This window comes from Dipodomys ordii, unplaced genomic scaffold (genome assembly GCF_000151885.1).
Source record: "Dipodomys ordii isolate 6190 unplaced genomic scaffold, Dord_2.0 Scaffold7, whole genome shotgun sequence".
In the NCBI taxonomy this organism is placed as follows: domain Eukaryota; kingdom Metazoa; phylum Chordata; class Mammalia; order Rodentia; family Heteromyidae; genus Dipodomys; species Dipodomys ordii.
The window spans coordinates 14254337-14278587 of record NW_012267223.1 but is presented as its reverse complement, the minus strand read 5'-3'; the positions used below and the strand labels follow the sequence as shown (position 1 = coordinate 14278587).

General features: G+C 37.8%; 1 protein-coding gene across 2 annotated transcripts in view; it reads left to right on the top strand.

Annotated features, from left to right (window-relative positions):
* Stxbp4 (syntaxin binding protein 4) overlaps nucleotides 1-24251 on the top strand; it is a 127476-nt gene that overhangs the window by 43580 nt on the left and 59645 nt on the right. For both annotated transcript variants that reach the window (XM_013008844.1, XM_013008845.1), the window contains 2 exons: nucleotides 949-1038; nucleotides 4256-4321. In XM_013008844.1, the coding sequence (XP_012864298.1) occupies nucleotides 949-1038; nucleotides 4256-4321 (156 nt within the window). The remainder of the gene's footprint in view (nucleotides 1-948; nucleotides 1039-4255; nucleotides 4322-24251) is intronic.

The window sequence follows — 24251 nt, the reverse complement described above, 5'->3', positions numbered from 1 at the left end:
TTTTGAAGTAAGCACCTTTGTCTAGACTGGCATTGGACTATGATCTTCCTACCTCTACTTTCTGAATAGCTTAGACTACAGAAATGCACCATAATATACACCTTGTTTAAACTTTTAAATCCTCTTACATCCATGAGATGAAAAAGTTATAGTGACCAGAAATATGTCTCAAGTGATAGAGCACCAGTGGTGAATAAGCAAGTCAAACCTGTCTCGTTTAAGAGAGAGAAACCTTGAGTGAAAGACCCTAGTACAGGCACAAAAGAAAAAGAGTAGGTTTCTGTAAATGTTAAGTAGCAGTGTCTTTAAATTGTACTGTGAACACAGTACCATGAACTAATATAAGAAAGAAAAAGGGGGAGGGGAGGAGTGAGGAAGGAAAGAAGGGAGGGAGGAGAAAGGGAGGGACTGAGGGAGAAAGGAAGAAAAGAAGGAAGGAAGGAAAGAAGGGAGGGAGGGTCAGTAGGGTTGTACAAGATTATCAGTGTGGTCAAAGCACTGAGGAAACAGGCAAAGTTAAACTTGGAATTATACAATTATACTTTCTTTTTGAAGAGCCACACACTCATTAGCATATCAAAACTATGAGAGGTTATTCCTTTCTAAATCCAATAGCAGTATCAACATCACTACCATCCCTTTTTTATATGTTGATAACCCTGAAAGTCACTTTGGCATTTTGAACATAATTGTGGACATTTGGACCCATAGGAAAATTATATTGTTAAAGTAAGAATCACAAACAGAGCATCTGAATTCTGTTGTAACATAGGTTAAGTTTAAAGGAATGATATTCCCCCATATTTCAGTATTTCCTTCATCAGGCTATGGTTAAATGAACTGCAAAAAAAGAAACTGGTTGATTGTTACAATTCAGAAGCATTAAAATGATTTTATGTTCTCATAATTAGCATCTAATGCATAACTTCTGTATTTTAATGTTGACAGCTTCTTCCCTGTGATCCTTTAGAAGCAGATGAAATGGAAAGCCTTAAGCAGGAAAGAAATGCTGCCTTAAAAGAAGTAACTATGCTTAAGGTAACTTCGGCTCAGCCTTCTTATATTTTCTTTAGGAAAAAAAAAAAAACAACAAAAAGGAAGTTAGGGAAGGAGGAGGGACCAAGCAAGGAGAGAGGGAAGGAGAGAATGAAAAAAATCTTGTGTTGGATCTTAGCTTCATTTTTAGTGAAAAAAACGTTATTATCAAATAGAAACAATTTCATTGCCTTTAGTTCATTGGTTCACCCTTTGTCCTTTTGGAAATGAACTTTACAACTTGGGAGTGAGGGCGGGAGTTGGGTGGGAGGGAAAGTGGAAGAAAAACAAGGGAGTGGGTAACAATGTTTGACAAGAAAGGTACTCATTACCTTCCATACACAACTATCACCCCTCTGTACATCACCTTGACATTAAAATTTTTTTAATCCTAAAAAAAAACAAAAAGTTTAGTTCCTACTCTTATTTCAACTCTTCATGTCCATAAAGAAGTTAGTGTGAATGACCTTTGCTTCTGCCTGGTAGTATGTCTACTTGTTACTCCTTTTTTTCCTTCTCATACCTGCGGCAGTAGCATGATTAGTCAAAGAACCAAGGAAGCAAGCTATGACAATTTGGGTCCTCTGATATACACTGGGGAATGTGTAAGGCCATGCTTTATGGGCTTCATTTTTTTCTTAATGCAGTTTGAAATTAAGGCAATGTTCTCTAGAGGAAGAACACAAACCCTCCCTTCCCATATGCTCTGTAGCTTTTTTCTTCTCTTTATATACTGTCATTTTTGTTTTACTAAAATGTTAAATTCTGATTTTTACAGAAATATATGATATTTTCCAAATATTTTCTTTTAAAAAGCAACACAACTGCTTTATTTTACACTAATTTGCTGTAGGAATATACTCTTATTTCTTCCCTCTCTTCCCCTTCCTCTTTATTTGTGCATTATCCAATTTCCTTTCAAAAGTCTGCCAGCTCACACTCCTTCCAAATGTATATGAGTATTCCATTGCTAAGGAAGATCTTATATATTCCTGTTTAAAACTGAAATTACTGTCTTTCTACTTGTAGTGCGGGAAGAGTTTAAATGGAAAATATATAGTGACTATTCTTTTTTAGAACATATTGGCAGCTGTTTCTTTACATTCTCTTAGAAAACTTCTCCAATGTCAGTTACTTTAGTAAGATAGTTTGCTTGCTTGCTCTTCTTTCTTTCTTTCTTTCTTTCTTCTTTTCTTTTCCTTTTCTTTCTTTCTTAACCAGGCATTTGGTGCTGCTTGGGAAACTGAGACCTAGATAATCAGTTAGAGGCCAGCCTAGGAAAGAAGAGTCCTAGAAACTATTAGCGCCAATTAAGCAGCAAAATGCCAGACTGGAGATGTGGCTCAAGTGATAAGGCACCAACCATGAGTGAACAAGCTAAGCAAGAGCATGAGGCCATGAGATCAGGCTCAAAATATACAGACAGGCACAAAAATATACAGACAGGCACAAAAATATACAGACAGCATTTTCATAGGATTTGCTCCTGTATAAACCATGAAACCTGTGCTTCATCAAGATTTTCAGATGATCTCGGATCTTTTCATTTCCTCACATTTTATATGCTAAACTTAGTGTTCTGTTCAGTTTTCATTTGAATATCAGTATTATTCAAATTTTAATTTAAAACTGTAGGCCATACTCATGTGACATTTGAACAAGGACACTCTAGGAGCCATCCAGTCATGCTCACATTTAAAGTTCATGTAAAACATATCCTAATGTAAAGAAACCTGAAGCCCCTGATAAAACAAATTCTACTTTATATTACCTTAAAATTTCATGACTTAGAGCCATTTAAAATCACTATACAAAATAGTATACCAAGCAGTAGAGAATTTATTCCAAGTGTTTGTAATATTTTCAGGTTTTATTCCCTGTACCATAAACAGAGGCAAAAGCAGAAGTTGTTGTAGGAGATGCGCAGAATTTGCAAATGATGTGTCATCACTTTTCCTCAGCCCAGAAGAGAATGGTACCAGAGCTTGAACTCAAATTCTTGCATTGTCACTTGGCTTTTCCTTCATGGCTGGAGCTCTACCACTTGAACCACAACTCCAGTCCAGCATTTTGCTAGTTGATTGGATATAATCTTTCAGACTTTTCTAACTAGACAAGCTCCAAGAATCAATCTTCTAGCCCTCAGTCTCCTGAGCATTATAAAAGATGTGAGCAAACAGTACCCAACTAGCTTGATTCTTAATGTCTAATTTGTGGTACAAATGAAAATGAAACAAAGATAATTTTATCCTAGTAGTTAGTTTTTATTTTGAAAAAAATGATCTTCAAAAGTACTATTGGCTCTATTTAAGTTAAAGCCTTTCTATAGAAGTCACATCTTCCTATTTGTAAAGGTTAACAAAAATAGGTGTATTTCCCATGTACAGATGAAGACTAAGTCCAGAGCACACAGAATGATGGTGATTTCCAAGGCATTAAAGCAGAAGAGCCACCTCTCAGCTCCTGATCTATGGCACTTCCATTAGATTGGATATTATTTTCTTTATATACCTTTATTTCACCTCTTGAACAAGAATGAGCTGATATCATCAAGGAGGCAAATTGCCTCTTAGAAATATTGTAATGTTGCCATCAATCTTTATCATTCAACTTAAGATTCAGGCAGTTCCTTTTATAGTTATAGGAAAAACATCCCTTAAGTTATTCTATTTCTGATTAAATGTATTTAGCAACATTGGACAGTGTAGGGTATATACTTAACTAAATTTTAATGTGAAATATTTGACTTGCATTCATAGAATTAGTTTAATAATCTTTTTGCATATTTTTGGTTCTGCTAATCCTTCATTTTATGGATAATCTTCATCTGAAATTAAATTAGGACGCTAATAGTCAGCCCTAATTCTGTATACTCCCTACTGTATAAAAATACTTCTTACTCATAGCTCTTTCACAGTGATAGCTCTTCCCTAAAGTATATTCTCTTCCCTAAAGTTAATATTTACCATTTGATCTGACTTTTTTGGGGGGGGACCTCAGATTTTGCCATTTAACAAAATGAAAGCAAGTTTATATCACAGTTATGCCGTAAATAACTACTTGTAAAAGGTAAATGTGAAACCAGATATGTGCCTGTGAGCTACATTTTCAGACTGTTGCAATTCTATGCTTGGGGAAATAAATAGGTTTTTGAATGTGACTAAAAGTCATGCTTGATACCTTTATAACAAGCTAATAATTCGATGATTTTTAAACTTAGGAAAAATTATTTGAATCAGAGACACATAGGAAACAACTGGCACAAGAGCTCCAGAATGTGAAGCAGGTAAGTACATATTGTGTGTGTGTGTGTGTGTGTGTGTGTGTGTGCGTGTGTGTGTGCGCTCGCACGCACGCGTGCATGCATGAACACACACATGCAGGATGTCATTACTAGCATGATGCTTTGTAATTCCTTGGAGTTTAATGATGTAAGCAGTAATATAGTTTAAATCAATGGAGATCTTAAAAGCAATCACTTTTGGAGACTTTACTTGTGTTGAAAACCTGCCACTATTTATTACTCAAAGAACTGTTAAAACTCCTTTTTTGAACTTGCTTTTCATGGATCAAAACAATCTATCTCATTGATTTTCTTTTTCTTTTTTTTTTTTTGGTCGGTGGTGGGGTTTGAACTCTGGGCCTGGGCGCTGTCCCTTTGCTCTTCAGCTCAGGGCGAGCGCTCTACCGCTTGAGCCACAGCACCACCTCCAGGTTTTCTATTTTTTCTTTTTCTTTCTCTTTGCTGTATTTTCTTTTTCACTTTCTATTGTTGTTTATAACTTACTTTATTAAAGAAAGACAAAAGGAGCACCCCTCCTGAAAAAAAGAACAAATTCTAAAGCAGAACATTTTAAATACTTAGTTATTAATAGTAAAAATATAAGTCTTAAAAGAATTTGAGGTAGAACAGAGCAAAACAAATGCAATGGTAATATAAAAGAAGAGCATAGCTAACAAATAAACATATAAATAAGAATAGAGAGTTAGAATGCTTAGCGATTAGTGATGTCACACAGAACTAACAAGGAAAGCCAATAGAATGATAGAGGTCCTAGGGTCAATGTGACTATGTGACAAAGACCACTGCCATCTTGAAAGTATATGAAAATGCAGTGAAAATTTTCTGACAATACTGTAGCTTGCCTGCTGCTGACTTCTAAGGCTGACTCCTAAGAACAGAGAGGAGAAGGCTTCGAAACTTCGAAACTTTGAAAATGTATAATTAGGAAGAGAAGTTAGATGCACTATTAATGTAAGCAGCCTTAGGAATGAATGTCAAAATAAACACTGAATATCATTTAGGACCTGGTGGTTCCTAATACTGTCTACAAGGCCTTGAATGTGAACACAACAAGAAATGGGGCTTTGGAGAATCATTGCTTCTGGGAAGAATTCTGATGAGCAGAGAAAGAATGGAATACCTTGGGGAACAGTCAGTGAGTGAAGGAGATAGGAAGTGGATCTTGTAAAAGTGAAACAAGACTTATCAATCAACGCCACCCTATCCCATCACCATCAATAACTCGATCCATAAAAGAAAACACACAGAATAGGATGTATTTGACCTAAAAGCTTTCCACAGAACAAAAATGGAAAGAAAGAAGAGGCAACTGGCTCAGGCCTGTAATCCCAGTTACACAGGAGGCAGAGATCAAGAGGATCAAGATTCAAGGCTAACTCGGGCAAATATTTAGCAAGGCCCCAGTCTCAACCAGTGGCAGGATGTGGTGACACACACGTTATCCCAGCTGTACATGAATAGGAAGATTGTGGTATTGGCCAGCCTAAGCAAAAATACAGGCCCTATTTAAAAAAACAATAAGTGAGGGAGGCTTGAGGTGTGGCTCAAGTGGCAGAGTACCAGGCTAGTAAACACTGAATTCAAACCCTAGTCCCGCCCCTTCTAAAAAGATTAGGAAAAAGGCTCTGTCCCCATTATCAGACAATCAGACAAGATGAATAAAGTTTTTATCCTGATGACAACTTTTCAAATCAATTGAGCTGTAAAGCTAGGGCAAGAAAAATGCAGTTCTTATTCCAAACTCAGTTAAATATTCTCAATAAGCCTTTTGAACTAAAAATCAAAAACTTGAAATCATAAATTTTAAAAGACAACAAAGGGAATAGAAATTTAAAAACAGGAAAGAGAGAGTGAGCGTTGATTAAAGTTCAGGAGAGAAATAGAAGGAAAAGTAAAGTCACATCAGAAATGAAAAGTATATTTCCAGTTGCCCAAGGAAGAATACATTCAAACAAAAAGACATATAATAAACCAACCAAGATTGTGAAAATGAGGTTAAAAAAAGTAAAGAAATTTTGGTGAAATCCATCAAGTAACTCTCACACTGAAGGAAAACCTGAATCTAATGAATATATAGACTGCAACTAAAAGGAGCCTAGATTTCTAGAAGAAACAACTGATTTCAGAGACACAGGATAGTGAATGCTAGGTAAGCCTGAAATATCTTATTCTAGGAAATAAGAAATTGCTTAAAATGACACAGGTTGTCAGATGCTCAGTCCTGTAATCCTACTGCTTAGGATACTGAGATCTGAGAATTGTAGTTTGAAGCCAGCTGAAAGAAAGCCAGAAGTGGAGCAGTGCTTCAAGTGGTAGAGTTACCAAAAAAAAAATGCGAAATGACAAGAGCCTCGACAAAAGGAGCTATGCTGAAGGGTCTTCTGGACAAACTTGAGTTTCAATATGTTAACAAAGGATAAGCCTTTGAGTAATAGTAATGCTATTTTATTAGTTAATTAAGGAGGAGAGAATACTTTTGTTCATGGTAATTTCAAAGAAGCTGCTAGCTTTGCACATAAGCATTTTGTATGTGTTGTAGTAAAGACAGAATGAGGCTCAACTTTAGATACTAATTTAAGCTTATTTTATTGAAGTATGGGAAATTATCTACACATGTGTATGGCCTTAACAAGCTTCTTTCTAAAGAATTAAAAGATGAAAAATAGTAATGTTCAGAATTTAATTTGGTGCTAAATTTACAGAAAATACTTGGGTACTAAGACTTGGTACCATCAATGAAGAACAGAAGGTCATTGACTGAAAAGACATAATATCACCAGGGTGGTATCTGGCAGATCTGGCTTAGAATATATAAGCTGAATCTAACCATAAGGAAATAGGCAACGTGTGTGTGTGTGTGTGTGTGTGTGTGTGTGTGTGTGTGTGTGTGTGAGAGAGAGAGAGAGAGAGAGAGAGAGGTTTGTATTAGAACTATTAAATGCCATTTTGGTTAAGTATTAAGCAATAAAAGGTAAAAATGACATGAAAACTAAATATAGTATCTACCCTTAAACTGGATCCAGTACTGGAATGTAAAGTACCATGCAGGTGTATTAACTAAACTGAAATCCATAGGGTAGGTTGGATGAAAGTATTGAATCACATTTTAAACTTTGAATTGAGCTACAGTTATGTAACAGAATATCCTTATTAGAAAGTACTGAAGTCTTTCAGGATAAAAGGCCTGTGTAATTTATGTGTAATTTACCCTCAAATGGTTAAATATGTTCATATACACATGTGTGTATAAGTATGTCCACATATGAATATGGATACATGAGAAAGATTGAGAGTAGGCAAAATATCAGCAAAACAGCCTCTGAATATCTATTTCTCCTTCATGAACTTGTTAGTACTGGGCTGAATCTGGTGAATTAAGAAAATCTAGGGGACAAATCAGAGCATGTTCTTCACAGAAGTCTTATTTGTGGCTATTGTCTATGTTTTTGTTTAGTCCTTTATTATTTTATTTATTTATTTATTTTTTGTCAGTCAGGGAACTTGAACTCTGGGCCTGGGTGCTATCCCTCAGCTCTTCAGCTCAAGGCTAGCACTCTACCACTTGAGCCACAGTGCCACTTCCTGCTTTATTCTGCTTATGTGGTACTGAGGAATCAAACCCAGGGCCTCATGCATGCAAGGCAAGCACTCTACCACTGAGCCACCTTCCCAGTCCCTTATTAAATGTTTTTATACCTTGGTTGGTACACCTTTCAAGTCCTTTCCTTACCTTTAATACCTTCATCAGTTTGTATGGCCAGTAAATGAACATTTATAAAATATCCCAGTTAATTTGTATCTGTAAATAAAGGGATAGAGTTGTTCCTATATTTATTGAATTAATTTTTTTTCTTTCTACTAAGTACTTAGAATATATAAGCTGTGGACTTACAGCCATGTTGATAAAATGATCGCGTTAATTTAGGCTGATGTAAGACACAATCCTAAAGAAAAATAGCAGTCTTTTCCTAGCAATACCTACTTTTTCCACATGAGGCCCTCCTGTCTTTATTTCTGTAAGGATTAGTTTCTAATATTAAAAAGGTCAAGTGTGCATCAAAAGTACTTTGTATCAGAATTCAGTAGGATTCAACAGGAAAAGATGAGTTAGAAATGGAAAAAGTCAACAGAAAATCTTACATGATGAACAGTGAGTTGGTGTAAGAATTAATTAGAGAATAATGGGCTCTGTAGTTAGACCAGGTACGTGTATACCCTGACTCTTCCTTTTGCTAGATTTCTATGTCACCTTTCTGAGTCTCAGTTTCCCCATCTATAAAATGGGTTTGATGATGCGATCTTTCCCAGGAATGTGAAAAGTGTGGCAAGAGATAGCACACATGATATATGATGTGTACCACACATAGTAAACAGTTATGTATTAACTCCCACCCTACAGGGTGCCCGTAGCTCACTCCTGTACCCCAGCTACTCTGGAGACTGAGATCTGAGGACTGCAATTCAAAGGTAGCCCAGGAAGGAAAGTCCCTGAGATTCTTATCTCAAATTAAACCTCTATTCACCAAGAAAACCAAACACACACACACACATACACACACACACACACACACACAGAAAGAAAATCTACCAAAACTATTGTAAATACGTCTTTTGGTTGAACTCAAGGCTTTGTGCTTGCTTGGTACTTACTTCCTTTACCAGTTTCACTCTGGATCTATGTTTTGATGTAGAAAAAAAAATCTACACTACTCACTGCGCATGGGATATTACGTACACCAAAAGTGACTCTCAATATGGCAGTATCAGCAGAACTACTTCAGAATTGTTTCAGTTTCTATGTTCAATGCATGTTAAAATTCGAAGCCCAACAATTACAACCTACATGTTGATGTACAGACAAAATATGTAAAAACCACTGATGCTGTGAAGTTTCAGTGCCAGTATAAATTTCCATAGTTGTCCAGCTTTACAAGTACATTTCTTCCTTTTTGTTTTGTTTGTTTCATATTTTTATTGAGATTAGGTGATTACATAAAGTTCACATATTTCATAGTATTGTGGAATAGTAATAAAGTCACAAACGCATTTTAACCTTCATAAGGCAAATTGTCATTATCATGTTCTATAAAGTTTGTGAATTCTATGCAACTGTTTCTTCCACATCAAGTGATATTTACATTTCTTTCCTTTTGTGTAGTGTAAGCTGTTCCCTCTTTCCCTCTCATTCCCTCCCTCCCATCGCTGCCTTTGAGTTGTTTAGTTCCTTTTCATCTGTGTCCAGTATAGCTGATGGGCCCCTTTCTTGTATGTTTTCCCATTTCCCTCTGATTCTGTGTCCTACTCCTACCTTTCCTCAGTTGTGCGCATATATATACTATATATGTGGTCAAGAGCATGGAGTCATTTAGCAATGATACCACAAAATGAGTGGAAGTCCTTTGCTTCTCCAGTCCTGTTTAGTTTGTTTTTTTGATCAGTCTTGGGGCTTGAACTCTGGGCCTGGGTGCTATCCCTCAGCTCTTCAGCTCAAAGCTAGCACTCTACCACTTGAGCCACACACCACTTCCAGTTTTCTGGTGGTTTGTTGGAGATAAGAGTCTTATAGACTTTCCTGCCCGGGCTGGCTTTGAACCTTGATCCTCAGATCTCAGCCTCCTAAGTAGCTAGGATTACAGGCATGAGCCACCAGTATCCAACCATTTCTTCCTTTTGTATGTTTAAATTTTAGCTTAGTCACAGAATTTAGGAAGTAGAAAAACCTTCCATACTCCTGGATTGGGAGGGTTAACATCATGAAAATGGCAATACTTCCAAAGGCTATCTACAGATTCAATGTAATACCTATCAATATTTCAACCTCATTCTTCAATTAAATAGAAGAAACAACCCAAAAATTCATATGGAACAATAAAAGACCCCAAATAGCAAAAACAATCCATAGCTGAAACAACAGTGCTGGAGGAATATCAATACCAAATTTTAAATTCTACTACAAAGCCATAGTAATCAAAACAGCTTGGTACTGGCACAAAAACAGACCTAAGGACCAGTGGAATAGAACTGAAAACCCAGTGGCTAGGAAGGTGGCTCAGTGGTAGAGTGCTTGCCTTGCATGCATGAGGCCCTGGGTTCGATTCCTCAGCAACACATAAGCAGAAGAAAAAAAAAGCCGGAAGTGGTGCTATGGCTCAAGTGGTAGCATACTAGCCTTGAGCTGAAGAGCTGAGAGACAGTGCCCAGGCCCAGAGATCAGGCCCTATGACTGGACCCCAAAAAAATAAAAAAATAAAATAACTGAAGACCCAGAAATGAACCCACAGACCTATAGCCACCTAATCTTCGATAAGGGAGCTAAAAAAATAGAATGGAAGAAAGACAGCCTCTTTAGCAAATGGTGCTGGCAAAACTGGTTAAACACCTGTAGAAAACTAACACTAGATCCTTATATATCACCCTGCACCAGAATCAACTCCAAGTGGATCAAAGGCCTCAAAGTCAAAGCAGACACCCTGAAAACATTTTGGAAGGACTAGGAGAAACTCTAGGGCTTCATGGCACAGGCCGAAATTTTCTTAATAAAGACCCAGAAACACAACAAATCAAAGAAAGGTTGGGCAAATGGGATTGCATGAAACTGCAGAGTTACTGCATGGCAAAGGACATAGCTAACAAGATCAATAGAAAGCCCACGGATTAGGAGAAGATCTTCACTAGCCATACAACAGACAAGGGTCTCATCTAAAATATACTTAGAATTCAAAAAACTAAATCCCCCAACAACAAATCCTCAAAGAAACAACTGCCTGATTAATAAGTGGGCGAAAGACTTAAAGAGAAACTTCTTTGAAGAAGAAATAAGAATGGCCAATAGACACATGAAGAAATGCTCAACTTCTCTAGCCATAAAAGAAATGCAAATCAAAACAACATTGAGATTCCACCTCACCCCAATTATAATGGCTATAATAAAGAAATCTAATAACAACAGATGCTGGAGGGGATGTGGCCAGAAGGGAATCCTACTGCACTGTTGGTGGGAGTGTAAACTTGTTCAACCATTTTGGGAAAGCAGTATGGAGGTTCCTCAAAAGACTCCCCATAGAGCTACAACCCAGCAATCTCACTTTTGGGCATTTACCCAACTGATCACAAACAAGGCTATACCAAAGCTACCAACACAACTATGTTTATCGCAGCATTATTTACCATAGCTAAGATACGGAACCAACCCAGATGCCCCTCAGTAGATGAATAGATCAAGAAAATGTGGTATATTTATATATACAATGGCATTCTATGTCTCCATCAGAAAGAATGACATTGCCCCATTTATTAGGAAATGGAAAGACTTGGAAAAAATTATAGTAAGTGAAATAAGCCAAACCCAAAGAAACATAGGTCCTGTGGTTTCCCTTATTTGCAATAAGTAGTATAAGTCTAGGACAGGCAGAAAAGGTCAAAAGCTATGTACATATGACCATATAAGATCATGTTAATTGAAATGAACCCCAAGATAGGGACACTGTTTTATTCTTGCTTGTATTGTTTTTAACATCTTAAAATGTACTATGTGATTTTTTTACTTCTTTTGTATGTGCTTCCCCCACAGTATAACCCCTGTTTTCACTGTATTTGATGTTGGTGCCCTGCATCTTGTATATACATATATATGTGTATACATGTATATATATATATATGTATATGTATGTATATATGTACATAGATATATGTATATACACACATATAATTTGGGGAGGGGAAGGGAAATAACAAAATGCTGAAATAGGGATACAGGTTTACCCATTGTAACAAGGAGATATACAAGACACTATATTGAAAACAAACTTTACACCTTGGCAGGGAGGAGGCGTTGGGGAGGTGGGGAGGTAAGGGATAGTAGGGGATAAACAAGGGAGGAGGTAACAACGTTCGATAAGAAATATACTCATTACCTTACTCATGTAACTGTAATCCCGTGTACACTATTTTTACAATAAAAACCATTAAGAAACAAAAAAAATAGCTTGTTCACACACATTGTGATGCTTTGATGAGAAAAATGTAAATCAGGCTGCCATATTTTTCTTTGATTAGTGAATATTAGGCCACATGTCACTTTTAATCAAATCTCAAATTGAAGCTTCAAGTACAGTAAATCTTAAAAAAAAAAAAACCTTTCACAGCTTAGCAGCTACCTTTGGCAAAGAACACAGGATTATTAAATTTATTGTCTTCAATTTTGAAGTATTATGATGACTCACAGAATTTACACACATATCCTAAGCGGTGTTAGTAACGGTATCCATGACACTTACACAGCTTCAAATAACTGAGCACAGACACTACAAGTCAACTATGACATCTTATATAATGTGCTTTTTCTCTCTTTCACTGGTACTGGAGCTCTGTCTCGGGGCTTCTACCTACTTGGCTTGCTTGGTGTACTTGGTACTCTACCACTTGAGTCACACCTGCAGCCCTTTTTGCTAGGGGTGTGTGTGTGTGTGTGTGTGTGTGTGTGTGTGTGTGTGTGTGTGTGTGTGTGTGTGTGTGTGTGTGTGTGTGTGTGTGTTGGAGATGGACTCTCAGGACTTAACTACCTAGGGGTAGCTTTTTGATCTGTAATCCTCTGGATCTCAGCCTCCTGAGTAGGTAGGATTGCAGGTATGAGCTACAGGCACCCAGAGCAATATAGTTTCTTAAAGTGAAATGTAATCCAAAACAATGATATTTCATATAATGGAACATATTTTATACATCTCTGGATTTTTAAATTTGAATTCTATGACAAAAGCAGAATAGCCACAAGATTGATTTTGCTTTCCAGTGATTATCACTTGCTTCCAAAGAGAACAGACCACAATCTAATAACCTTTAGTCACTCATAAAAGTATCTAACACTGTTTGTTCTGAGTATTGCAAGGCAGTGGCCTGGCTTTTAAAAGAGCTCTTTTAAGTTATTGAAATTATTTTTAACTATATTTATTGCAGTGACTTAAAAGAAGCCCTGGGGAACTAAAAGAGAGAGAAGGGGGAGATGAACAATAGGAAAGGAGTAGAAGGAACTCAGTATCAAACGCAGCCATAAGGAATCAGGTTCCTTGTTTGTTTATTTCAATCAGAAATAGCTACCAGAATACATGCTCACTGTTCCATATGAATTGGCTCATGTTCCCTAAAAGCTCAGTGTTTTTGATGAGGTATTTTTGTGTGTGTGCCTTACAGAACAACCCAGCCATAGTATTTTCAACTCATGAGCACAATTTCCCATGATACTTTTTGTTGTTGTTGTTTTTATTCAAGTCCTAACAACTTTTAACAGGTATGGGCCATTCTTACAGCAGCTTGCTCTGATCAACATCTCTAAAACTGATTCTCACACTTAAGTTGTTTTCAAAAGTTTTTATTTCTTTTAGTTTAGTGTTATGACTTCAGGCAGTAACGAATTGGTGACGAGTCTAAAACCAAAATACTTGACTTGTCTGAACCCGTCTTGGCCCTGATCACTGGGCAACTTCTCTAGCTGCCAAGAAGCCAGCCTGCAGCTGCCTCAACTGTGCCTTTGTGAAGTCAGATGCTTGAGGAGAGAATGAAGTGTAGGATCCTACCAGAACGGGATGATCTGTGGAGGGTCAAGGTTGAGCATGAACTTGACTGACAGAGGTGCTGTGGCAGCTTATGGACGCAGCAACCAAGAAAAATTCAACAGCAAATTAAATTTATCCTCAAGAGGAACAATAACAATAAGTAATTATTTAAAATTATTTACCATTTTATGTTTGAGCAGTTGTATTCTTAAGAACAATGAATCTCTGAGCTTTAGAACTGATATGACTTACTAATTTAAATGATGAATAATTGTACAGGATGGTACTGTCAGATGTCTAAGATGCTGTTTCATCTTTAGAGAGAAAAAGAGGAAAAGTGTGTATATTTGACTAGTAACTCCTTTCTGTTCTTAAAGTTTGCTATAGTGAAATGCAGCATGCTTTTCATTTGCCACTCAAAATCTTCACAAAGAGCCATCACAATACTCCTATATGGCCATTGCTGTCTTCTTCCCCCTGTTCTCTTAATTCCTGACAGCTGCTAATCTGTTAGCTATCTCTATCACTCATTAATGCCATACCTTCAGCTGGTTGCCATTGGGTCCACCTGTAATCCTAGCTACTCAGAAGGCTGAGATCTTAGGATCAAGGTTCAAAACCAGCCCAGGCAGGAAAGTCCATGAGACTCTAATCTCCAGTTAATCACTGACAACCAGAGTGGAGTAGTGGCTCAAACTGGTAGAGTGCTAGTCTTAAGAACAAAAGCTCAGGGACAGTGCCCAAGCTCTGAGTTAAGTCCCCCCAAAAAACCCACCAAAAACCATGATAGCAGTATAATCATATAGTATATCATTTTGGGGGAATTGGCTCTTTTCACTCAGCATCACTCCCTTGGTATCCATCCAGATTGTTGTGTATACACACAGGTGGCTCCTTTTTACTGCTGTGAGTGTGTAAGCTGCCTAAATCTAAGTAAGGTTGGTGGATTATATCAATGTCAGTTTTCTGGTTATGATATTCTTCTATAGTAATGCAAGATACAAGCACTTGGGATTGAATGGGGAGAACTTAGGAATTCTGTTGGGGGCGTGGTTTCCAACTGCTTGTAGATCTACAGTTATCTTAAGCAGTCTTTTGAAATCTCTTTAAGAAAGTTGTAAATTACAAAATACATAAAATTATAAAACTAGAAATGATGTAGTCTAAAGAAGCTAATTACACAAAATTAGTTGCATTTTTCAGCATTAATTCTAAATCATAAGATTCAGAAAAAAATGACTCTCCTATTCTCTGCCATTAGACTCTGCCCAAGAGACTGCCATGGGTAAAGAAAGCTTACCTGGGAAAGGAACATGAAGATGTTTGCCATTCCCGTTTGTACAGATGCCAGCCACGCTTTATGATTCACTGAACAAGAATGTTAGCGTTCTAAGCAACCATTGGCAAACAGAGATGTTGCTATGTTTTAGATATAATTTGAGTATCTCCCATAAGTTCCTAGGTTGAAAGCTTGGTCCTCAGGAGTATATAGGAAGAGGTAGTAGAACCATTGAAAGAGGGAAAGAGCCTTCCGTCATTGGAGATGTACCTTGGAAAACGATGGACCTATGTCTCCAAGTGATTACTCCCTTTCACACTTGCAAGCCCCTTTCCCCTTCACACACTTCTATCCTGATACCATCTGCTATGGTGGAATACATCCAAAGGGCCCCTTATCAGAATGGGCATCATACTGCTCAGACTGCCAGCATCCCAAAATGTGTGCTAAACAAACTTACTGGCCAGTTCTGCAGCCTCAAGTATTTCATTATAGCAACAGAAAACAGACTAATACAAGTATCCATATCCATTTCAGAATGCCCACTTCTTTTCTTTTCTTTTTCTTTTTTTCTTTTTTGCCAGTCCTAGGGCTTGAACTCAGGGCCTAGCCACTGTCCCTGAGCCTCTTTATACTCAAGGCTCGCGCTCTGCCACTTGAGCACAGCACCACTTTTGTGTTTTTCTGGGTAGTTTATTGGAGATAAAGAGTCTCATGGACTTTTCTGCCCCAGGTTGGCTTTGAACCACGATCCTCAGATCTCATTCTCCTGAGTAGCAAGGATTACAGGTGTGAGCCACTGACAGAATGCCCATTTCTTAATGAGGAAAAAAAGCTTGCCAATTTTAAAGATTCCGAGAGAAATGCTATTACCTTCCTTGTGTGATAAAAGTCATGTTAATTGTGGTGTATTAACTTAAGTCACAGAATTTTCAGTGTGAAGTTGTTTGGAAGAGATATAATATTACTTTTCATAGAAGCCCTGCAGTTAGATTATAGTATTGCCTAGAACAGGTTGGCCTACCTAAGTACATGATGATACAAGTGTTTTTGGTTCCATACTCTTAAAGACCACATACACACTTCCTCATCAGCTTCTTTGTACACAGGCCTGTCGTAACCTAGAAGAAACTTTTGGCAAAAGAATTTCTAAGATATTTATATCAAATACTTATAGTGGCATCATGCAGATAAACAAAGAAATAGAGCAAGACTGTCAGTTTCTCGAAAATATTTCATAAGAGGTACCATGGTGCTGGTAAGTTGTTAGAAGTATATTCAGATACAAAAGTGACATTATCCCCTATAATTTTTCATATCTACCTAAAAGCCAACAAGCATACATCTTTAAAACTACCTTATCAGTTGCTGAGAGAGCACTTCTCAGGATACATTTCTACATAAATGTCAAGCACTTGCATTTTTTTGTGTGTGTTGAAGCAATATATATTACTTTGACTGACAAACTGGTAAATGTTACTGGAGCAGGAAGTGGTGATAAGGCAGTTTGCTGTGTGAGAAACACTTTCAATAGTCTTCTTTCAGCCTGGGCCTCCTGACGGTGTAGTAAATGGTGTATTCACAAAATATTATGAATTTAAAACAAGATTTCTCTAGTTATGCCTAATCCCATGTAAATAAGCCATAAAGTATTTGAAAGTATTTACTTAGATTTGTTATCACCCAGTTGGATAGCAAAAGATCATCTATAACTGTAGATTAGTATTTTCTTTACAATTTCTCAGTAAGGAAAGCAGTTGGCTTTCTTATATATATAACTCTTGTCCCTCTTGCCATATTTGTCTTATCTTTTCTGCTTCCCCTTCCCAATTGTGCTTTTTTCCTCTTTTATCCTCTCATATTCTTATAGTTAATCACGGTTTTTCTTTTTCTTCAGACCAATACATGAGATCTTTTTATGTCGTAAGGTCATTTATCAAATTCTTTCCATTTCAGAACCAAAGTTTGTATACAATTGGCTGTTCTACCTTTTTTGATATTTTTAAATACCATTTTTTTGTGTTGTACAATGTACTTTTTATGATTTTTCTTTTCTTCATTAAAACTTTGAAAAAAACATTCTTACCATGTTTCAGATGTATATTTAACCAAAATCTCCCTCATATCTTCAATTCACATTTTTGTGAGTCTACACTTCCCAGTTTATTTTCAAATTGGTTTGTTGTAGCAACCATGTGTTATACTATGTATTCCAACATTACAGATTAAGTTCATATATAATCTTGGGTCAGTTTGGGGCTTAGTTGGTCTTTACAATTGTTTTCTCTATAAATAACGCATCTGGGAAGTGACCATCATATATGTCTTTGGTAACAAATTTCACAGTTTAATATATGCCTTAAATATTATGGCATGCTCTTCTCCCTTCTTTCCTTTCTTTGCCTCTTCCTTTCCTTCCTTCCTTTCTTTCCTTCCTCCTTAACTCCCTCCTTTCTCTCATAACTTTTCTTCTCCTCCTCCTCCTTCCTTTTTCTGTTACTATGATAGCCAGTTCTGTTCTTTATTGTTGTTTTTGCTGATCTTGGTGCATGAACTCAAGGCCTAGATTTTGCCCCTGAGCTTTTTTGCTTAAGGCTAGTTCTCTGCCATGTGAGGCCACAACTCCATTTCAGCTGATGGTTAATTGGAGGTAAGAGTTTCAAGGACTTTCCTGTGTGGGCTAGCTTCAAACCGTGATCCTCAGTCTCCTGAGTAGCTAGGACTACAAACATGAGCCACCAGCCCTAGAAGAAGAAGGTTTTAAACTCTGATTGTCGTGGGGGGTGGGGGAGGGAGAAATACAGACCTTCCAACACTATAAATGTTCATTTGCTATGCTGGTAACCAGAATAGTTTAGCTTTATGTCAACTTTCACTAAACAAGAAAATACTTGTTCAGTGTTTAATATAATGCCAAAACAGGGTTTAAGTAGTTGATATTGTAAAATGTATCATCAGATATTAGTAAGTGAAACTTATCAGTTAGCTATACTCAGGTATTAGTTCTTAATTAGGAACTTATTCATAAAGGAGATTGAAATTGTTTCTTTGATTTTCATTGATACTCAAGAATAAGGCAGGTAAAGTACTTGATAACTCTAGGGAAGGTTAATTCAATCTAATTATAATTTTTATGACCTGATTTTCCTTCAGAAAGCTTACAAAATCTTCCTTTGCAAAAGGAAGCATTTGTTTCTTAGATACAAACTAAAGAAGCCTTTGCTTCTTCATCTAGCAAATTATCTAACAATTTTATACATACAAGGAAGTTTTTCTATATAAATTGTGGAATAAATAATGGGGGGGGTTGGAAGGAATGTTTGTGATTATACTGTAGTCCTTGAGAACACAGACTGAATTTAGTCATGTTGGGAAATTGTCATTTTTTAAAGAAAATATAAATTAGTATATATAATTTTTAAATCATGTATTTAATTTAAAAAAAAAAGAAGTAAACCTCCCAAACAACTATAACTACCCCTTTTCAACCTTGATATTTGCTTTATTTTGCTAGGTTTTTGTTGTTGTTGTTGTTTTTCAAGTAAGGGATAGGTTTATTCATCGATCTAGCTGGCACCAGGCCATGTTGGCCCTCCATGCGACTGGGAAAGACCTAGGAAAGAGAACTGGGAAAAGAGAGCTGGGAAAGTGAGCTGGGAGAGAGCTGGGAAAGAGAGAGAGCTGGGAAAGAGAGAGTCTGGGCCTGAGGTAGGCCTTATCTAGGGTATGGGCTAAGAAAGGTGTGGCCACATCAAATTCAGATGTGACCTCTTCCAGGTGTACCAATTGCCTAGGTAACACAGGTACTAGGTGGAGACTTTGCTGCAAGGAGGGTGGAGTCTGCTCACCATCCAGGAGCGGACCTTACATTCCAGCCTTTTAATAATCATGAAATAGGGCACAGATTCTCTCTGGCTACTTACTTCCTGCTGACAAAGGGGCATTGACATTAGAGGTAAAAGGCTGGAATTTGGTCCCCTCCTAGAGAAGGCAGTGAGCAGCAGCTGTCCCTTGGTGGCGTGAGTCCTTAGATGAAGTCTGGAGAAATCTCATGAGGCATTGAGGGGCTGGAAAAAAATACTAGAGAACAAATAAATGGCAAGAAGAAGGACTTGGGGCTGAAAATGTTGGTAGAAATGTCCCTAGCTACTTCTGACATGGCGACTTAGTTAGAGGAGAAGTCAAGTGACAAAGGCAAGAATCTAAATTCCTGTTCAGTTAATAGGTAGACAGGGGGGCTGGGAAGGTGGCTCAGTGGTAGAGTGCTTGCCTTGCATGCATGAGGCCCTGGGTTCGATTCCTCAGCACCACATAAGTAAAAAGGAAAAAAGCCAGAAGTGGCACTGTGGCTCAAGTGGTAGAGTGCTAGCCTTGAGCTGAATTGCTGAGGGACAGTGCCCAGGCCCAGAGTTCAGGCCCCACGACCGGACACAAAAAAAATAAAAATAGGTAGACAGGTATAGACATTGGATGGGCAGTCTTCTTACTTCTATTGACCTCCCAGCTCTGGTTACTTTTGAAAGGGCAGGCACAAAGTAGCTGTTGTGACATCATCTCTTACTTCTCTCCATGTTCCCTTGTTCCCCAGACTGGCTGATTCTAGGTTCTCGTTGCTAGGATGGTTTGTCCCAGTTGGTATCCAAGGAGGTTTGAACTCAAGGCCTGGACACTGTCCCTGAGCACTTATGTTCAAGGCTAGTGCTCTACCACTTTGAGTTATAGTACCACTTCCAGTGTGTGGCTGGTTAGAGATAAGAGTCTTGACCCATGCTTCCAGCCTGGCTCTTTGCAGGTTAATTGGGAGATGGAGTCTTAGGGATTTTTCAGCCCAGGCTGGCTTTGAACTGCAGTCTTTGCCACAAAAGCCCTTTATTATTTCCAATTAAAGCAACAAGGAGATCAAATAGAATAAGTAGAGCTTACCTGCTCCTTATCAAGAACTGACCAACAAATATTCTGCAATGACAAAAGTCATTAGATGTGATGAGAATTTTAGCACAGATATGCCCAGTATTTTAGAACCATGTAGTCAGTAGTAGAATACACAACACAAAACAAAAAAGGCAAAACTCAAAACCTAAAAATTTTTACAACAATGTGTAGACATCTTTGCTAACAAAGCACATCAGATGGTTGGGCCTCAGTTACCAGGGCCTGTGAAAAGAGCAACTTGTTAGCTAGGCACCTTAGAATAGATGGATGGAGTAGTAAACTTAGTGGAAGGTTAAGGGTCAGATGGGGCCAAACCCTTAACCTGCCATGTGGCCAAGATGGTGAACTCAAGATGGCGAATTTCTGAAAAAATGCAAAGAAAGCCTGAACAAATAGCTCAAGCCTAGTTTGGCTATCCTTTGAGAGGGAACCTAGAGGGGGGTCCCCGGGACCCAGCTTGCATCACACTTTTCAGGGCACAAGCCAAAGTGTTGTAGAAAAGAGAAAGGAAGAGATAGGGAACATTAGACATGATTGGCAGGGAACAAAGGGAGCTCGAAAGTAAGCAGACTAATGACCATTTACCATTGCAGTGGCAAAAACTGTCTACATCTGAGAATGGCATAAAAATTAGGCACTCTGGCTTTCCAGGGAGCGCGGGAGGCATTTCAAAGGGGTTTCACCACTTGGGCATGATTCATAGCACCCCATTAAGTGTGTAGGAGAGTCAGTCTGGTGAATGAAGGAGAGCTGACCAGGCAGAAGCTGCATCCCAACTTTCCCCAGAGCCCTTTAGAGAGAAATGGCCAAGCCCCCAAAACCAAGCATCTTCAGCTTCAGAAGCAACCGGCCTTTCAGCTAAAGGCTGTAGGAGCTCTCTGGCATGGCGCCATGTTTGGACAGAGACTGAGCAACAGAGAACCATAGAGAGTAGTTTCACTCACCAGAGTAGAGAAGTGGTATGGATGTGGATGTGAAGGCCAGCAATGGTATCGATGCACTGTGTCCGCAGCAGACAGATGGGTTCGCAAAAGGCTGTCAGAACTGTGGGTATTCCTCAGAGCAAAAAGGGAAAAAACAAACAAACAAAAAACAGAAAAGAATCCTACCTATCCTGACTTTAAGCCCTTCCCAGGTTTCAAAGGCACCATTTATGTTAGGTTTTTAAAAAGAGGTAGCCGAGTAAGAACCACACCACGCACGTGGTAGGTAAGTGGTAGGTTTATTCATTGTTCTGGCTGGCACCAGGCCATGTTAGCCCTCCATGCAACTCGGAAAGACTTGGAAGAGAGCTGGGAAAGAGAGAGAGCTGGGAAAGAGCTGAGAAAGAGAGCTGGAAAAGAGCGAGCTGGGGAAGAGAGAGAGCTGGGAAAGAGCATTTTGCTAGATTTTTATATATTCATTTGCCTGATAGATACAATAGAAGGGTTTTTTTTTAGAATTTATATCCAAAGAGCATAACAAAATTGTTTTTCATTATATGCATTTTCCGTAATATATAGTTATTTAATGACATGTAATTCCAATATTGACCTAAAATAAAAAAAAATTTATGAAGAAATATTACTATGGAAGATTCTTGCCCAATAAAGGTCTCTCTAATGATTATTATATATGAAAAGTGAAACTTATTTTTAGCTCAGTTATTTTCAGGCTCAGTTATTTGGTGGAATACCTATTCGTAGTACATATGCATAGTCTCAATTTATGTTCTAATTTGGGCAGTCAAGACCCTTTGATATTAAAAAGTTAAATAATAAAAATTTTTAATGTTCCTTCAGGATAGAAGTAGGAAATGGTAAGTACGACGTGGTTAATTGTCAATAACAGATTTTATAAAGGATAAAAAGCAGAATGATTATCTATAACTAGAATTAGAAAAATTAAATTGAAAGCTGAGGCAGATTTTGAAGAACAGGTGAGAAGTGGACAGAGGGAAAAGCTTATACACCTAGTGGAATGATGTTACCAACAGCATCTTCCAAGTGGGAGAATGTAGTCTAGGATTTTAATATACATTGGTACTATAAGAGAGTTGAATGCACTAGAGTGAAAGATTGATCTGAAATAGGCAATGAAGAACTTTGACATATGGAAAGTGAGGATCTATTTTATCATGAACAATATCCTTAAATTTGTGCAGTCTTTTAGGAAATTTGATCCTTCAGAAGTATGTAGATTTCATTACGTTGAGGAACACAGTATACGGTACTTGTGATTTTCATTAGTACCCCAAGCATAAAGTGGCCAATACTTGGATCAGTAATATGGTAGGTGCAAATGGAATCCAGAAATAGCTGCCAGTTACATCAAAGACCCCAGTGCTTAGTGACTGGTTAAGAAAGGCAGTGAGTATCAGGGCTGGATGCACACAGAGGGGGAAAAAGGAAGAGAAAAGAGAGAATTTCTATCAGAGGTACTTAAGTTTTGTGAACTCAGATTCTCGCCCATCTGTACCCATGACTGTGGGGTGAATTGTAAATTCATTCAGAAAGGTATGTAAAGCACTTGGAGGTTAGCCTTTGAAAGTGGTAGTAAAAATGAATCAGATACACAAGTTAAAGATAATAGATATAACTTGCTTTTTGTTTATCTGTCGTTATGAAGAAATTGTATAAAAATGTTTGCACAAGTTACGAATACAGTGCATCTTGATGTCACCCTTTCACATGGTTCGCCCCTATCTTTCTCCATCCCATCCCTACCCTCAAGTTATGGACATAACTTGCTTTTACTTTTATGTGCTTTTTACTGAACAGCCTTCTTCCAGCAGTAACCCTTAATCTTTTTCATAAGCTATCATGGGGCCATGACCAGGAAAAGTTTTCAAATGCATGAATGTGAGAAACTGATAAGACACTGTATTCTTTAGGACTCTGTAGCCTAAGTTACGTTGCACTGAAACATATATCTCTTTGCACTCTCCTGTTTTCTCCTGTCAGACATTGACATTTGGAAGATTTACTGATTAGCTTAAAATTTACGGAACTTCCAGGGTTAGAGATATGGCTATGCTAGCCTAATTACCAATATGTAACTGTAGTTAATGGCTCCTTCCTGCTACTTTAGGGAGCCGTTAGAACTCATAACTAGAGAGGAAATGGTTTTACATAATTTTTGCTAGCATTAAAAAAAAGACACATGAAAATAATGTTGCCAAACAACCTCTCTAAAGTTCAAGAGCTGCTATTACTAATTGACTGTCTCAGGAAAAGCCTTAAAAAATTATCTACTCAGGCTCACTGATAGCATAGGGCATTATATGTATTTTTCTCAAATAATGAAAAGGAAAGGGAAAAACAGTACCAAGGATAGGACTGTAATAGTTTTTTTAACCCCTACTGTAAGAGTTGTTTTTAATCTTAAAAGATAGGTATTGTGTCCCACTATATAAATGAAGAAGCTCTCTCAGAGCATTATACAGCTGAAAAATGAATAAAAGAAAAATCACAGATCTAAAATACTAGCCTAGATACATCTCATCCAAGACACATGCTTTTTATTCTAGGCATGCATCATGGTACCACTGTACTACTCCTTTAGCAGGTGGGGCAGGAGGAGGCGGGGGGGGGGGCCGTGGTTGCTTGGTTTTCGTGGAAAGTATGTTGCTTCGTATATAGAAAAAAGATATAACATATAGTCCTTTCTTTGAGTTTAGACTGCCCTTAATCTCATCATACTCACATAACTAACACACTTGTTCCAGTAGACTACAAGGATTTTCATTAGCTTGAATTATGTTTTCAAAGGAGAATTTGGTCCCATCTTCTCTAAAGATTCCTTGTGAAACTGTTGGTAGGAAACCTCTTATTTTAAAGGGGCAGGGTAAGCTGGAGTCATTTCCTCAGTGTTGCCCTCCATCCCTGCAAAAAAAAAAAAATCCGACAGATTATACTTCATATTTCTGCTACTAAATTTGCTTATACTACTTTGCACTAAAAGAAATCATGCCTCTTTGTTGCTCGGTATGTCCCTCCCCCACAGTATAACCCCTGCTTTCACTATATTTGATGTCAGTATAACTTGAGGAGGAGATGGGGAAAAACCAGTTGTTTAAAGATACAGGTGGACCTGTTGCAACAATGAGAAGTATAAGTTGTCATGTCCAAAACGAGCTTTACAACGTTGGTGGGGGGGGGGAGGGGAAGGTGGG